The sequence below is a fragment of the Pan troglodytes genome, chromosome 1 (assembly GCF_028858775.2).
Source record: "Pan troglodytes isolate AG18354 chromosome 1, NHGRI_mPanTro3-v2.0_pri, whole genome shotgun sequence".
Classification (NCBI taxonomy): domain Eukaryota; kingdom Metazoa; phylum Chordata; class Mammalia; order Primates; family Hominidae; genus Pan; species Pan troglodytes.
In genome coordinates, this window is record NC_072398.2 from 131,136,296 (window position 1) to 131,153,477 (window position 17,182).

General features: G+C 38.3%; 2 protein-coding genes across 3 annotated transcripts in view; both read right to left on the minus strand.

The window, feature by feature from the left end:
• The window catches only part of MFSD14A (major facilitator superfamily domain containing 14A), a 45,259-nt gene extending 41,261 nt beyond the window's left edge, over positions 1 to 3,998 (minus strand). Inside the window, exon 1 of the mRNA XM_001160022.6 lies at positions 3,457 to 3,998. Coding sequence (XP_001160022.1) covers positions 3,457 to 3,540 — 84 coding nt within the window. The 5' untranslated portion in view covers positions 3,541 to 3,998. The remainder of the gene's footprint in view (positions 1 to 3,456) is intronic.
• A 10,282-nt stretch (positions 3,999 to 14,280) lies between these two features.
• The window catches only part of SLC35A3 (solute carrier family 35 member A3), a 57,461-nt gene continuing 54,559 nt past the window's right edge, over positions 14,281 to 17,182 (minus strand). The window contains exon 8 of one of the 2 annotated variants that reach the window (XM_063816493.1): positions 14,281 to 14,588. In XM_063816493.1, the coding sequence (XP_063672563.1) occupies positions 14,519 to 14,588 (70 nt within the window). In that variant the 3' untranslated portion in view covers positions 14,281 to 14,518. The remainder of the gene's footprint in view (positions 14,589 to 17,182) is intronic. The other variant, XM_009426130.5, reaches the window with a different exon arrangement.

Below are 17,182 nucleotides of genomic sequence, written 5' to 3' on the forward strand. Positions count from 1 at the left end.
TGGTAAAGATGGGGTTTCACCATGTTGGCCAGGCTAGTCTCAGACTCCTGGCCTCAAGTGATCTGCCCACACTGGCCTCCCAAAGTGCCGGGATTACAGGCGTGAGCCACTGCCCCTGGCCTAAAAACTATTTCTATATATGGATGCTTTAAAAGTAAATTCACTAATATGGTTACTTTCATCAGTGAAGTAGTATACAGTATATGATTAAATATTTACTGAATATAATCTGTGGAACTTATTCTTTAGTTACTTATGCTGTTTTCAAACAGAACAATTGCTCTTAAACTTTTGGGAAGTATGGACCTTTTGGGACTCTTCCAAGAAACATGTATAGCCAAAAGAAAATTTTGCAAACAACTTCAGGGTGAACAGACCCAGATTAAAAACACCTAATATAGAATCACACACCTTAATGTAATTTATCTTAATTGTGTCTACTCACATAGGTAGCCTACTTGTTAGCTTTATCCTGGCCTGTTTTTCATTCAGCTGAATGAAATACAATTCAATGAAATACAATTTCAATAAAAAAATCAGTAATTTACGATTAATCTGGCTCATTTAGAAGGATTTATTTCTTCAGCCGTTGAAAACTACAAATCTGCTCTAATCTGCTCTAATTTTCAGACAAATCATTAACAACTCTTACTAGTTTTGTTTATAAATATTTAAACTGGCCAAATAGGCTTACATATATGTCATTAGCAGGACAACGGGAAAGAATTTTATTAACATTGTTGAAAAGAAGAAATCAGAAGGGGGATCAAATCAGTACCATTGACCAGGTATGTGAAATACTGTTCATGACTGTCATGTACGGACCATAGAGCCTCAGACATCTCACTGAATGAATCTACCCATTGGCGGAACTTTATAAAAACTCTGAAACTCTGAGGTCAATAGCAATAGCACTGAAATATTCTATGATACGATGAATTAAAAAACACACAACAACAGAGTATCAAATGGCAATTTTTTCCCCTTTCTTAAAAAATGTTCAGTCTGGGCACGGTGGCTCACACCTGTAATCCCTGCACTTTGGGAGGCCAAGGTGGGTGAATCATGAGGTCAGGAGTTCAAGACCAGCCTGGCCAATATGGTGAAACTTTGTCTCTACTGAAAATATAAAAAATTAGCCAGGCATGGTGGCACGTGCCTGTAGTCCCAGCTACTCGGGAGGCTGAGGCAGGAGAATCACTTGAACCCAGGAGGCGGTGGTTACAGTGAGCCGAGATCCTGCCACTGCACTCCTCCAGCCTGGGCAACAGAGTGAGACTCCGTCTCAAAAAAAAAAAAAAAAAAAAGTTCATAATAGTAGTCTGACCTATTGTAAGTAGAGAGGTAGATAAGCAACTACCATTTTACAATCATTTCTATGACTGCAATAGTTATACTTTTTAAATTTAAAGCTGGGATGGATTAAAATACAAATAATGCAAAATATTCCCCTGATATTTATTGAAATATATCCTCTGATTACGTATAAGAATAAACAAAATTACAATAAAAATTCATCTAGGAATGTGCTAGTACAAAATAGAAGTGTTTTTATCACTTTAAAATTCACATACTAGGCCCTGTGGGATCCAAACATACAAAACAAAGCCCCTATTCTAAAGGAGTGCCCAGTGCTCTTAGAATAGAGAATGAAATATTAAGTGTATAAAGATGAGAAATGATAATAGCCCCCATGTTCACAGCCCTCAAGAAAAGTCTTCATTTGTTCTATGTGAAACCTATTGCTGGTGCAAACATTTTATTTTGTGTCCCAAAGCAGGCTAAGAATTAATTACAACCTTAATAATAGGACAAGAAAGTTTAAAAACGATCTTTTCCAAAACTCACAGGATTTGGAAAGAAAGCATCTGCCGTAAAGCAAATCAAACAAAACCCCAAAGAAAGGTAATAAAACTGAACTTTCCAAGGAAAAGGAAGCTGTGTTTCTTAATCACAGTTTCATTCTTACATTTTGTAAAAAATACTGATCTTAAATATCACTTGGTCTTACAAAATACAATCTTTCATTGCCACTATTTTGTAGATTTTATGAAGAATGTAAAATATTGTCTCTTTCTAAAGGTAGACAAAGGCAACAGTGTTTTTCTCCCCATATAGTTCTTACCTACTTGGTCAAAAGAGCTATGACTCTTCATAACCGATCTAATCAAAGTAATGTTTTAATTAATCAAGTTCAATAAAAAGAACTTGAGGAATTTCTGTTTCTTTTTTTCAATAAATGTCAAAGCTATAACATATAATAAACGTTAAACTAAGAATATATTCCAAAGTCATTACATATGTCTCAAGTTTTCTAAACTTTGGCATATTGACTGGGCCGTGTTCTGAAATGTCATAAAATTTTGTCACGTTTTTCAACTGAATTCAGCAAATCCTCAATGGTGGCCTACTTACACATTTACTACTGTGCTAGCAGTTGATCGCGGCTCCAATAAGATATAAACAGAAATGGAATTAATGGTACAATTTCTGCACACTTCAGGTAAGTGAAACATATATATCACCTTTCCATTCTATTTCAGAACGCGGTATCAGCGGATGCAACAAAGACCACACAGTGTAGCAACGGAGAAATGTTAGCATAAAACAGTTTTGTTTTGTTTTGTTTTTCAATTAAAAATCCTACGTCCCCTGCTGGTTAACTACACACTGCATAAAGTTTACTGTGATGACAACTGTTTCTAAAAAGCAAACCTTTCTTCCCTTCAAAGTGTCTTCCTCCGATCCTTAGGCCATGACTGATTGTAATACTTTTGATCTTAAGACACACAGTGATGACTTTTCTTTGAAAACTAGCAGGTTCGAATGTAGGCCCCAGGTGTCTGCCGTCATGCTTCCGACTCCGGGAAGTGAGGGAAGCCCACCTCCGGTCAGGGTTTACTGTAAGCAGCCCAGAGCCGGACCACCGACGCAGAGGGACGTGGAAACAGAAAGCGAACGTACTACGGGGCCGCAGCGGGATCCCCGCGCCAGACGCCACCCCGTTAGCAACATATGGGAGAGCAGGGATGGTTCCCAGCCCCTTGACAAGCGCGGCGACGGCTCCGCGGGGCCTGGCGGCGAAGGCGAGGCGAGGCGAGGCTGCGGCGACGAGGGGCGCGGCGGGCGGGCCGCCGGGGGAGCCCCGCACATTCCTCCCCGCGGCGGAGGCGCACGTGGGGTTCGAGGCCGCAGGGCCTGCAGAGGCGGCCAGAGCAGAGGGCGGCAGGTGCGGGAAAGAAAGAGGACGGGCCCCGGAGGCCGCAAGCCCGAGCAGCGGAGGACGATTCCCGGAGCGGCGGCATGCGGGTCCGCGACCCCGAGGCACCGGCAGCGCGGACAGGGTGGGGGAAGGGAGGGAGGCACCGGGACGCCTAGAGACGGCAGTGTTGGGGTCTGAAGGAGAGACCGGATGGGGGCCCCGAGGGACGCTCGCCGGCGCGGAACTCAGCTCACCGTGCCTCCGTCCTTAATGATGATCTTCTTGGCCAGCATGATACTGCGGTTCGCGGCCCGTTTCTTCTTCTTCCCCTGGGTCATTTTACCATCCTCGATTCCTGGCGCTGCTGCAGCCACTCCCGGGGCGGCAGGCCCCAGCAGCTAGTGCCGTCCCACCACTACTGCCGGGCCGAGCCGCTCTGGGCGCCCGCCGCCATCTTGAGGGCCCGGCCTGCCTCCGGCGGCGCGTCACAATCGTGCGATCAGCCGACGAGCGCGCCCCGCCCCTCCCGCGTGATACCGCCCCGCCCGCTCGCCGCCAGCCCGCTCTACAGTAGCCGCGCGGCCAGGGTAACCGCGGGCTCGTGTGGGTGTTGCTGGCTACCTGTACAACTCCGTGCTCCGGCGTCACCAGCTAGCTAAATCCTCGCAACGGTTCTGGGCGATAGGGGCCGTTTTTGTCCCCCTTCTTCAGCAGATGAGGGAATTTGTTTCAAAAAGTTGTTACCTGCTCACGGAAACAGACGTCCTAAGCTATTAGCACAATCTCCAGCTGTGTTCTAATCAAGACAGGAACCGAAGGGAACAGTAAAAAATCATTTTCCATAAGTAATGGGTAACTTAAGAGATAAGGTAGTGTTTCAGAAACAGTCTTGTCCTTTTGGTGCTCAGGGACCCTCGCTAGAACTCAGCTGGCTCACGCTTGTTTACCTCCCTAGACCCAGGACCTTTTTTATTCCCTGCCAAAAAAAATACCTTACTTGACCGATGTCACCCTTTGTGGCCCTCTACGTTTTTACTATATTGTTTAAAAATAAATTCGATGGGAAGATTGCTAGAAAGGGCAATTTACACAAGTGGAAGTGGACTTTAAAGTATCACAATGTTAAAATTAGATATTGATAACTACCGTGTTGTATAATAGAATATCCTTTTCCTTAAGAGAAAAACACAAGGGATAGGGATACACCGCATGCTCCCTACTCTCAGATGGTTAGGGAGTAACATGTATGTGTATGTATATGTAGGTGGGGAAAAGAGAGGGACAAAGCAAAATGGCGAATGTTTAAAAGTACTGAAACTAGGTATGGTAGTTCTAAGATATGTTCACAGATTCAATGATATTCCTCCCTGGAAGAGGTGGACTCTAATTCCCCTCCCCTTGAGTGTAGACTAGGCTTAGTGACTCTTGATAGATCAAAACAGAAGTGACAGTATTGACTTCAGAGGCTAGGTCATAAAAGGCACTGCATCTTCCTTTGCGGGTCTCTTTTTCATTCATTTTGGGGCTTGGAGCCTGGGGAAGCCTGCTTCCGTGTTTTCAGGACACTCAAGCAGCCTATGGAGAGATCCAGTTGTCCAGGAACTGTTTGTAGCCTCCTACCAAATGCCACGGAGTGAGTCACTTTGGAAGTAGCTCCTCCAACCTTGGTCAAGCCTTTGGCTGACTACAACTTCATGAGACACCCAGAGGTAGGACCACCTAGCTTAGCCACTCCTGGAATCCTGACTCAGAAACTGTAAGATGAAAAGTACTTGGTGTAAGCCACTAAGCTTTGGGGTTATTTGTTACACAGCTATAAATAACTAATATATAGGGTAAAAGGAAAAACAGAGTAAATGAATGTATGAGTTCTTTGTACTGTTTTTGCAACTTTTCTGTAAGTTTGAAATTATTTCCAAATAAAATGTTAAAAAGTAAATTTGATTGAATTTCCTGTTCCTTGTATTTTCATACTGACTAAAAATGGAAAAAAAAACTAATTTCCATGGAAGGGAGAAGAAAAGCAATTTATAGCCTGATAGATACTTCTAATTATATTTTCCAATCAATAAGTATATTCCTTATACTTGTTTTGAAACATATATTCTCATTTTGAAACTTTTTTTATTTATTTTTTGAGACAGAGTTTTGCTCTTGTTGCCCAGGCTGCAGTGCAATAGTGCCATCTTGGCTCACTGCAACTTCCAGCTCCCAGGTTCAAGTGATTCTCCTGCCTCAGCCTCCCGAGTAGCTGGGATTACAGGTCCCCACTACCATGCCTGGCTAATTTTTTTTGTATTTTTAGTAGAGATGGAATTTCACCGTGTTGGCCAGGCTTGAACTCCTTACCTGAGGTGATGTTCCCGCCCCAGCCTCCCAAAGTGCTGGGATTACAGGTGTGAGCCACCATGCGTGGCCTATTATTATTTTCTGAGGCAGGGTCTCACTCTGTCACCCAGGCTGGAGTGCAGTGGTGCCATCATGGCCTCCTGCAGCCTCTTCCGAAACGATCCTTCTGCCTCAGCCTCTCAAGTATCTGGGACTACAAATGCACACCACCATGCCTGGCTAATTTTAATTTTTCTTTTGTAAAGACAGAGTCTGGTTATGTTGACCAGGCTGGTTTCAAACCTGGCCTCAAGAGATACTCAGTTCTACCAAAGTGCTGGGATTACAGGTTTGAGCCACCGCGCCTTGCCTGCAACTTTTTAGTTGACACCCAACTTGAAGTTCTTTAGAGAAAGTAATATGATAGATTTCATAATTCAATTCCCAGGAGCTTGTTTTGAATGGAAGTAGAGGGCTGATAATTTATTGTGTGGTTACTTTGATTTTCATAGTCCCTCAAAATCATACTTCATCTAGCTATACCAATTTTATCAGCCTTATGAACTGGTTATTGTTCAGTCATTCAAAAAATATTTACTGGGTGCTTGTGTTTGGCAGTGTTTTATTAGATGCCAGGGATACATCAATAAATGAGACACTATCTGCACAGAGCTTACATTCTAGTGGGGGACACAGTTACAAAACAAAAGGAAGGTAATTGCAGATTGCAGTAAATACTGTTGGAAATAATGTAGTAAGAGAAATTTAACACATACTAAATGTCCAGAATGTCCCAGGCTTTGTGCTAGAAAGGCTGCAATGATAAACAAGAGAGAACAGTCCTGTTCTAATAGGCCTATTGTGTATGAACTTGTCGCTTTGTATGTGATTTGGGTTGTGAATACAGCTGGCCCTCAGTATCCTGTGGATTCAACTATCCTCAGAATAAAAATATTTTTTTTTAAATCCCACAAAACAACAAAAATACAAGTAAAAAATACAGTATGACTACACAGCATTACATTGTATTAAGTACTATAAATAATCTAGAGATGATGTATGTGGAGGATGATAACCAAATGCTATGCCATTTTATGTAAGGGACTTTAGCATCCACTGATTTGGATATCCACGGAAGTCCCACAACCAATTCCCACTCCCCTCCTCATATGGAGGGATGACCGTATTCACAAACTTTGCACTAAGAGACTGATATCTCAGTTAGGGTTTTTTGGTTAGGATCAACAGAAACTAACACTGGCTAACAAACTAGTACTCGCTAACGTAAGCAAAAGGGAATTATTTGGAAGGATATTGGAAGTTTTGAAAATTAATGAGAAGGCCAAGAATCAGGCTTAGAAACAAGCAGAAACCAATGTTTGGAAAGTTCATGAAAACAGTTGATGAGGCACCTTGAAAGGGAGTGGGATTCCTTGGAAAGAAAGGCAAGTGGCCAAAAGTAAAAGATTCCTAAAGAAACAAGATTGTATCACAGAATCCAAATCCCACCCCCACCATGCACAATTTATTAAAGAAACTGCACTTCACCATGCTAACAGAAGAGGGTCCTCTTTAACTAAAAACTCAGTAAGTCACCCACATCCCTTCTACCCTCCATTCTATAGAGCCACCTGTTATTGCTGATTCAAGAAGATCCTACACATTTAATCATGAATAGAAAAGCCACCAAAAATCCATACAAGGCTATTATAAAAAACAGAAAATGAAAACTTTTCAATCAATAGAAAATACTACCCTCTAGAAAATATGAAGCAGAGGCAAATAATATACAACACTCCAACATGAATATCATTAAGTAATTGCACATATAAAAGAACACAGCAAATAAAGATTTTTAAACTCAATAGTAAGATGTAAAATGAGAGTTGAACAAACATAGGCAATATACTGAAAAGATAAAATCAACTAAAAATGAAAACTAAATCACAGGGTACCTGAGAGACACAAATAAAAGTAAAGTAAGAAATACAGAGAAGAGGAATAAAACAGCTATGAGAACAAAAATGAGATAAAAAGGATCACAGATAAAATAATATAGAAAAAATTATCTGGGTCTCTAGGTAAAAAACAACAAACAAAATGTCATTTCCAAAAGGGAAAAAAATCAAGTGGTGCCACACTTCTTGATGATAACATCAAGCAACCCAACAGTGAAGCACAAATTCAGACAAACTCAAGAAAAGGAAATGTTTGTCAAGGATTTTCTACATGGCCAAGCTGTACTTTAAGTATCTAGGCTCTAGAAGAAATTTTAAACATGTCACAACTCAGAGAATATTGTACAGTACTTACAAGCCCTCCTTGAATACTCTACAGAAGAGCTTCATCCAGCCAAAAGTTGACTGGAGAGACTTCAGATAAGTATCAGTAGGGTATTAAATATACTTTTTTAAAATTTTAATTAATTTTATTACAAAGGTGGGGATTAGGATGGGAAAATAGTGTGTAAATATTATATGTTCTAATCAAAAAGAAATAAGACTACAGAAAATATGAAGAGATAATATATTCACTGACGGTCACATAGACAATTAGATAAGAGTCAAAGAACATCATTTAAAGGTGTCAAATTAAATAGTAGAGGCCTAGACAAGGAAATTGGGGACTCTAAATGCATTATATAAAATGTTATCAGTATAAATTAGAACATACAAACCTTTCTAAACATCCAAAGAAATTTTATAAAGACCCCATGTTGTGAAAGAGGCACAGTAAGTATAGCAATATGCATATTTGTTTGCTTTTTAAAAAGAAACACATGAAAGATAAATTGGAAAACTAAGAAAATACTTATAATAATTACTTATAAGAGATGGTTAGGAATGGAGGGATAGGTATGACAGCTAGATTTTTTCAGAGTACACTTTTCATATAAAACTTTTCGAAAAAATTTATGTTTTTTTTTTTTTTTGTAGAGACAGGATCTCACTCTGTTGCCCAGGCTGGTCTTGAACCCCTGGCCTTAAGTGATCCTCCCACCTCAGACTCCCAAAGTGCTGGAATTACAGGCATGAGCCACTGCACCTGGCCATGTTGCTAAATTTTAATTGTAAATATTAATTTGAATTCATGATCTTTTAAAATTGTATTTCCTAGCTATGTCCACTAAAATGGCCCAGAAACAATGACAGCTCAGTAACAATGGATTCTATAATAAATTCCATTCACTGGCTAGAAGGACTCCAAAGAAAAAATAAAATAAATCCCATTCCCCTTAAAAGGTATAGGGCTCCTTGGAGAATTAGCTGATAATCCAAATTTGGAACAAGACAAATATAAGGTAAGCCTCAGATTTCTTGTGCCTGAAGCAAATAAGGACTAAAAGACTAATGTGGTCATGTTTAAAAAACACAAGAGTGGCCGGGCGCGGTGGCTCATGCCTGTAATCCCAGCACTTTGGGAGGCCGAGGCGGGTGGATCACGAGGTCAGGAGTTCAAGACCAGCCTGGCCAAGATGGTGAAACCCCATCTCTACTAAAAATACAAAAAATTAGCCAGGCGCGGTGGCAGGCACCTATAGTCCCAGCTACTCAGGAGGCTGAGGAAGGAGAATCATTTGAACCCGGAGGGTGGAGGTTGCAGTGAGCCGAGATCGTGCCACTGCACTCCAGCTTGGGTGACAGAGTGAAACTCCGTCTCAAAAAAAACCCAAGAGTTAGCTTGCTGTGACTTACATGGGCTAGAGGCTCACAATATATATGAGCATCAAAAAGAACTGTGACCGATTGGCTATAATATATTGAGTAATTTTTTTTTAATTCATGAAGACATGGTCTTTTTTTTAAAGGGGGATATTAGAGAAACAGGAGAGAAATATACTTTTTTATTTTAAAAAAGAATATAAACTAATAAATGTAGAAGAAATTTAGAGCACTAAAAAAAATTTATCACCATTTTGCACCCCAGTGTAATAAATGATTCAGTCAAGAATCATCAATTGATGCTAAAGGCATTGGGAAACAGAATATTCTCCTGGTGCTAAAACATTACTCCATAGATTACTAAGGGTGAACAAATGACCTTTACCACAGGGAGAACTTTACAATAACCTTTACAATGGGGTAGTCATCATCTTAACCAAATAATCAATTACCAACATTAATAATGAGATTATCTGTGCCTTTTAATATGATACAATATAAAATCTGTGAAATATTTTTACCCAATACATTTAACCTGAAGGTAATCAAACCTATAGACTTGACTTCCAGTTTAAAGGACATGAAAGGAATAAAGGGAACAAATCAAACCACATAATATGAGCAAAGTAACTTTCGTCCTTCAAAGCGTACTATCATGAGGAGAAAAGTCATTAGAGGTAGCATTTTCAGTCTCTTGGTATAAAAAAGCCATTGAGGGGCAAGTGGTGGTGCAGGAAGGGGACTTCAAGACCAAAGGAGACAATCAAATACAAAGCATTAACCTTGATTTTACCCTCGTTCCAAAACAAAAAAGCTATAAAAAATCATTTTTGAGACAACTGGGAATACAGTTGACTCTTGAACAACAGATTTGAACTGCATGGGTCCACTTATATGCAGATTTTTTTTCAGCCAAATGCAGATGGAAAACACAGTTATTTGCAGGATGTGAAACCCACCCATAGGGAGGGCTGACTTTTCTTATACGCGGTTTCCCCTTAAGGACTTGAGTGTGCCCAAATTTTGGTATACACGAGGTGGGGGTCCTGGAACCAATCCCCCACGTTTACAGAGGGGCAATTGTATTTGAATTTGAACTTAGATGAAGTGACCTGAATTAATTTAAATTTTCTTAGGTGTCATAATGGCACTGAGGTTAATTAAGAAGATGTCCATATCTTTAGGTCACGCATGCTGGAGTATGTAGGGGTAAAGTGTCCCAACAGAGATAAAGCTAGTGTGGCAAAATGTTAATAATGGTTGGATTTAGGTGGTATACCAATTTTTCAATTTTTTTGTATGCTGCAAAATGAAAAGCTGGAGAAAATTTAATTTTAAAAAAAGTTCTTTAACAATGCCGCATGTGTGAGTTCATGGAGGTAGCCCATGAGTTTTTTAAAGCTAAATTGGCACAATCTGTCATAGCATGATTGAAGCCATTAAAATGGCAATATTATAAAAACAAAATATTGAAAACAAAATGAAACTTGACACGAGGGAAATGGAGAAAAATAATATGAAATAATGGAAATTTGAGGCATTATGTGTATATAACATCCAAAATAAGTGGCAGGTTTTAAAATTCTAGAATTCATAACAATATGACAGGCACACATCTTTCATGATTTTCTATAATTCTATCATCACTCAGGAAATATTACCCTGCCTTGGCTATATTTAAAAGACCTATTGAAGCAGCATGCATATATTAAAAAAGCACTTAGCATCATCATTTTAAAATGCTGTATTTACTATCCAAGCAGAATAAAATAAAACTTTAGCCTAAAGGGAAAAACTTAATAAACCCTCAATTATTAGAAATCATGTTTGTACATGCAGTATCTTTTAAAAGACCAAACACACACACACACAGATTTTGTGTCTAAATCACACAAGTCTGATTTAGTACATTTAACTGAACCTCTTAAATACTCTACATTTAAAGCTGGGGTGTCCAATCTTTTGGCTTCCCTGGGTCACCCTTAAAGAAGAAGAATTGTCTTGGGCCACATATAAAATACAGTAACTAATAATAGCTGATGAGCTTTAAAAAATTGCAAAAAAATCTCATACTGTTTTAAGAAAGTTTACAAATTTGTGTTGAGCCACATTCAAAGCCATCCTGGGCTGCATGCAGCCTGCGGGCCACGCGTTAGACAAGCTTAAAGTATATTTTAACGTGAATTTTCAGTGATTATCACTAAACACTGTAACAATATTCATTATTCTTTTAAACCTGCAGTGAGTTCTACCTTTAAAAAGAGGAAAGTGTATATCTAAGATAAACTGTATATTTCCAAAAGAACACCATGTTATTTGTTTTAAACAAATTACCTCTAACATTTTAGAAATCCTAAATGAATGAATGAAAATAAATGCATTAAACGAAAAACACCTGATTCTCAGGTCCAAGGGAGGAAAATGTGATCCTAACACTAGTGAAGCCCTACTGTGAGCCAAAATAACAACTGGTATCAGGTTTTAGCTCTTCCTTATAATGGTGATAGGTAATGCCTAATTTAAAATTAGTTCAAAATTGTTTATTAATATGCAGTACAGGTAAAAGGTTTATAAACCATGTTTTAAATTTGTAGTTTAAAATAGTCCAGCATTTATAAAGTTGTCATTAAACATAAGAAGTGAAAACTAAATGACAATACTATGCTCTCTCTCTCTCTCTATATATATATGTTCTTAACACAGTATCTGATTATAAACATTTTTCCACACTAGATTCACGTTATGTTCAGAATCATTTGACAGATATTCTAAAATTAAAAATGACAATGTATAAATTAAAAGTCTCTGGGCTGGGTGTGATGGATCATGCCTGTAATCCCAGCACTTTGGGAGGCCAAGGCCGGCAGATCACCTGAGGTCAGGAGTTCGAGACCAGCCTGGCCAACATGGTGAAAACCCGTCTCTACCAAAAATACAAAAATTAGTTGGGCGTGGTGGTGAGCACCAGTAATCCCAGCTACTTGGGAGGCTGAGGTAGGAGAATTGCTCAAACCCAGGAGGCGGAGGTTGCAGTGAGCAGAGATCGTGCCGCTGAACTCCAGCCTGAGTGACAGAGCGAGACTCCATCTCAAAAAAAAAAAAAAAAAAAAAAAATTAAAAGTCTCTGAAAAGAAGAATTGTCGTTGCTTGTATCATCCTCATCAATTCAGAAGGAAGTGTATAGAGATGAATGGTCTTTGTGTAGTAAGAAATTTGGCCCATCCAAAGAAAGTTCTGGTGTTAAGTCTTTGGGAGTTCTCACTGATAGGAATGTCTTTATTATTCATTGTGGGTTCCTTAGACAACACTTGACAGTTTATGCTAAGGAGATAACCTATGGTGAGGCCCTGAAGTCTTGATGTCAACCAGATCTCCAGGGAGGGGCAGATGTTGGAAAGAGAGGACAACTACATAGGCAAAAAAATCAACCAACCATGCCAACTAATAGAGCCTCTCTCAATAAAAATCTGGACACCAAAGCTTAGGTGAGCTTCCCTGAATGGCAATACTATGTGTGTACTGTCAAACATTGTGGTCAGGAGTAGATAACACCTTCCATGACGCTACAAGAAAAGGACACCGAAAGCCTCAAGTTTGGACCACTCCTAGACTCTGTTTTATGTGTCACTTCCTTTGGCTGGTTTTAATTTGTATTTCCTTTCTCTGTAATAAATATGACTGTGAGTATAATAGCTTTTAGTAAGTTTCTCTTTCTAGCCAGAAATGAGGGTGAACTTGGGAAACCCCTGAATTTGCAATGACCAAAACACTCTCAGCCATAGCAGAAGCTCAAATCTTTGGTAATTGAAGGCAATTAATTTCTTCCTTGCTATTTTCTTTTCTAGAGTGTATATGTAATCAGTCCTGCCTTAAAGGAATTCTCTTTTTAAAAACAGTAAGAAAGACCAGTATGGGCTGGGTGTGGTCGCTCACGCCTGTAATCCCAACACTTTGGGAGGCCAAGGCAGGCAGATCACTGAAGCTCAGGAGTTTGAGACCAATCCGGGCAACATGGCAAAACCCCATCTCTACAAAAAAATACAAAAATTAGCTGGGCATGGTGGCGCACACCTGTATTCCCAGCTGCTTGGGGGCTGAGACTCCTGGGAGGATCACTTGAGCTTGCTCTGTCAAGGCTGCAGTGAGCCAAGATTGTGTCACCGCACTCCAGCCTAGGCAATGGGAGGAAGACCTTGTCTCAAAAACAAAAACCAAAAAACAAAACAAAACAGAAAAACACCCCAAAAAACCCCACCAGTATGATTACTAATGCTGGTCACTATCAGTCTCTTTTGAAAGGCAGTATTGGCCGGGCGCAGTGGCTCACGCCTGTAAACCCAGCACTTTGGGAGGCCGAGGCAGGCGGATCACCTGAGGTCAGGAGTTTGAGACCAGCCTGGCCAACATGGTGAAACCCCGTCTCTACTAAAAATACAAAAATTAGTTGGGCGTGGTGGCATGGCCTGTAATCCCAGTTACTAGGGAGGCTGAGGCAGGAGAATTGCTTGAACCTGGGAGGCAGAGGTTGCAGTGAGGTCACACCACTGCAGCCTAGGTGACAGAGCGAGACACCATCTCAAAAAAAAAAAAAAAAAAGGTAGTATTATCTATAAGATTCAGATTCTAAGATACTTTTGCATAGCAGTGGAACTTGAGGATTGTGATATATTTCCAACAAAAGAAGCACTGTAATACAAAAAAGATTATTAAATATTTTTAGTTAGTGCTTTTCATGAGAGGTTGCCAAAGAAAAAAATACATTTTAAAAATGCTGGCACTTTAGTGATTTTTTTACAAAGTATTTTGTGTAAGGTTACTTCAGCAGTAGAGATAGGACTAAAATCCTGTATATTATCACAATTGATCTCCATGCATTCAATTGACAGTCACAATGGAAGCAATTATATTCAAATTATGAAGAAAATACATACCAAACTTCTATAATTACTTAACCTTGAGGCTAGCCTAGAGATATTTAAAACAAAAAATCTGTTAGGCTGTTATTAACATATAGAAAGATAAATTCTAACTAGCTTAAATAAACCCAGTCTTTTTTTGTTGTTTCAGTTTTTGTTTTGTTTGTTTTTTGAGACAGAGTCTCACTGTCACTCAGGCTAGAGTCCAGTAGTGTCATCATGGTTTACTGCAGCATCAAATTGCTGGGCTCAAGCAATCCTTCTGCCTCAGCCTTCTGAGTAGCTGGCCCCACAGGTGCATGCCAACATACTGGCTAATTTTATTTTTAAGATTTTTTGTAGAAACAAGGCTATGTTGCCCAGGCTGGCCTCAAATTCATGGGCTCAAGCGATTCTTCTGCCTTGGCTTCCTAAAGTGTTGGGATTACAGGAATGAGCCACTGCACCTGGCCAACCCAGTATTTCATGCTAGAATATGAGCTAGAGAAAAGGAAGAAAGATCACATGTGACAGTGATAGAGATACTACAGAGCCAGAGAAAAAGATCAGTAATTCATTTTTGATATATAAAGAGAGAAGACTAATTCATAGGTAAGGTCATAGACACAGGTAAATAGGAAAATAAGGAAATATAGAAAAAGATTTGTATAGAGTTCTTTATGAAAATAATCTATTTCAATAAATCTATTAAATAGGTAATAGCTGGATACCAAAAAATGACAAGAGAAGTTTATCAATTAAAAAGCCATTTAACAAAAGACCAATTTATACATTCCTTTGAATTATGTCCATAAAAAATTTAAATATACAAATTACATTATCAAACCCAAAAGAATCTTTCTAAACAAATGAAATACAGATATAGACAAAGTCAGGATCCAAATTATTTTAAAAAGTTTTTAAATTATTTTGTAATTACAAATGAAACAACAAACTGACAGTTTTATACAATTGTTAAAGTTTCAAAAAGTTCAATGATGGAGCAATAGTATCACAATTTATTTAAGTACTGTTCACAAATGTTTATGCTTTTGTAATATACCTATTTTAATTTTGTTAATGAATTTGAAGAGCTAATGTTGAAACAACCAAAAAAATAGAAATGTATTTATTCTTAAAAATCCTAATTTTGCCCATGTGTCTACAGTTGTGAATTACAGGAACACCCTCCAGAAAAATCAGGTATTTGGTAAAGCAAGGCACATAGGACCAGATTTTGATAAAGGTGCTTGTTCTCTGCTCCTATAACTACTTTAAATAACCTGGAGATTCTTAAGATGACTTTCAATATAGCATAAATAACTTTTATAAACCTTTTTTATGTAAAGCATACACCCATGATAATTAAATATTATAATGTGAATGTGTAAATCAAATGAGTGATGCTAAACCCTTTAAGAAAAAACCCAACTCAGTTTAATGACTATACAATGAAATTTTTAAAGTTCAATAATTTGATATGTAAGAATAATCAGTATTACAGTAAGTGTAGAGAACATAATTAGTTTCCTTTCAGATTATATCTTAGAATCTAAATATCAAGCTACCTTTCCTTCCATGAAATTATGTGACATTCAATATAAATTGATGTAAACATTTAAGTTTTGCATCTCTATACTATATATTCCACCATAAAAGTAGCCTACAACATCTCTAAAATCACTTACTAAAGAACTGATAATATAATACTACTGTGTTGAAACATCCATTTGTTGCATTTCAAACTTTTCTTCCCAAATACCATATTCTTAATTGCTAAAAGAACTATCGATTGGCACTCTTCTCCCATGAGTTAGCACATTTTCACATTGAACAAAGTAGTTGCGTGATAACAAATAAAAAGTATAGGAATTTAAATAATGAAGGAGTCATCATTATAAAAGCTTGATACAGTAAGGCCTGTGGAGGTCATCAAAACACACATCACACACACAAGGAAATGGCATTATCTGTATATGTGACATGATCCTAGGGCACAGGTCTACCTTCTCATGTATGATTACTTTTTTATGAATTAAAAATTATAAACTACATAGCCCAATCTCCAATAAACATTTTCAAACCCACTAGAAAAGCAAAATGTAAATTATGCCTGTCTAATAAAATTGTGCTTTGAAAATATATTTGACTACTTTGTCCATTTTTACAATTCTTGTTTACATTTTTATAACTTTCATTAGGAATTTTGAAAATTGTGTTTCGACACCTAAAAATGTGTTACCATTGTAACTAACATGTCTAATATCTAATTTGCTTGTATAATTTTTTTAAATTATTAAAATAGAAACAGACTAAACCTGATTAAATGTGAATGCACACTGCATTAATACATAAGTAACCAACCAATACTTCAATGTGAGCTAAACATAAATCATTATATTTCAGCTTGAATTCTGTGCATTTGCAGGATTTAGATTTTACTTAGCAGTAAGTAATAATGTAAGTCTAAATATTATTGCAGTCTAAAACTACCATGTTCAAAATGTGGTGAACTTAGTAAACAAATACTCTAAAGGGTGGTTACTGAAAATCATGTTGGGCATCCAGAAAGTTTGCTTGGTACCAATTTGGAATCACCACCAAAGTGATTTTAAAGATTTGGTAATTTTAAATGCTTTTAAACTTTGGATGGAATTGATGAGACCTGCAATCTGTAGACTATTACTGCAAAAGCAAGGTAACACTGCCAGTTCACGTTAAGCAAGGGTACCCAACAGTCTGTAACATAGTATTTTTGAGCCAATTCTATTTAATAAAATCCATGAGAGCTATATAAAAATACTTATTTTTTACAGTTTTTATATCTATTAGAACAGTCTTTAAAAATATATACAGTATAGGCCAGGCGCAGTGGCTCACGCCTGCAATCCCAGCTACTCAGAGGCTGAGGCAGGAGAATCCCTTGAACCAGGGAGTGGGAGGTTGCAGTAAGCCGAGACCGCGCCACAGCACTCCAGCCTGGCAACAAAGTGAGACTCTGTCTCAAAAAAAAAAAAAAGAAGTATTTTATTTTTTTCATTCATACTGTGGGTGTGTGTGTGTGTGTGTGTGTATTTTCTTTTTTTTTTTTTGAG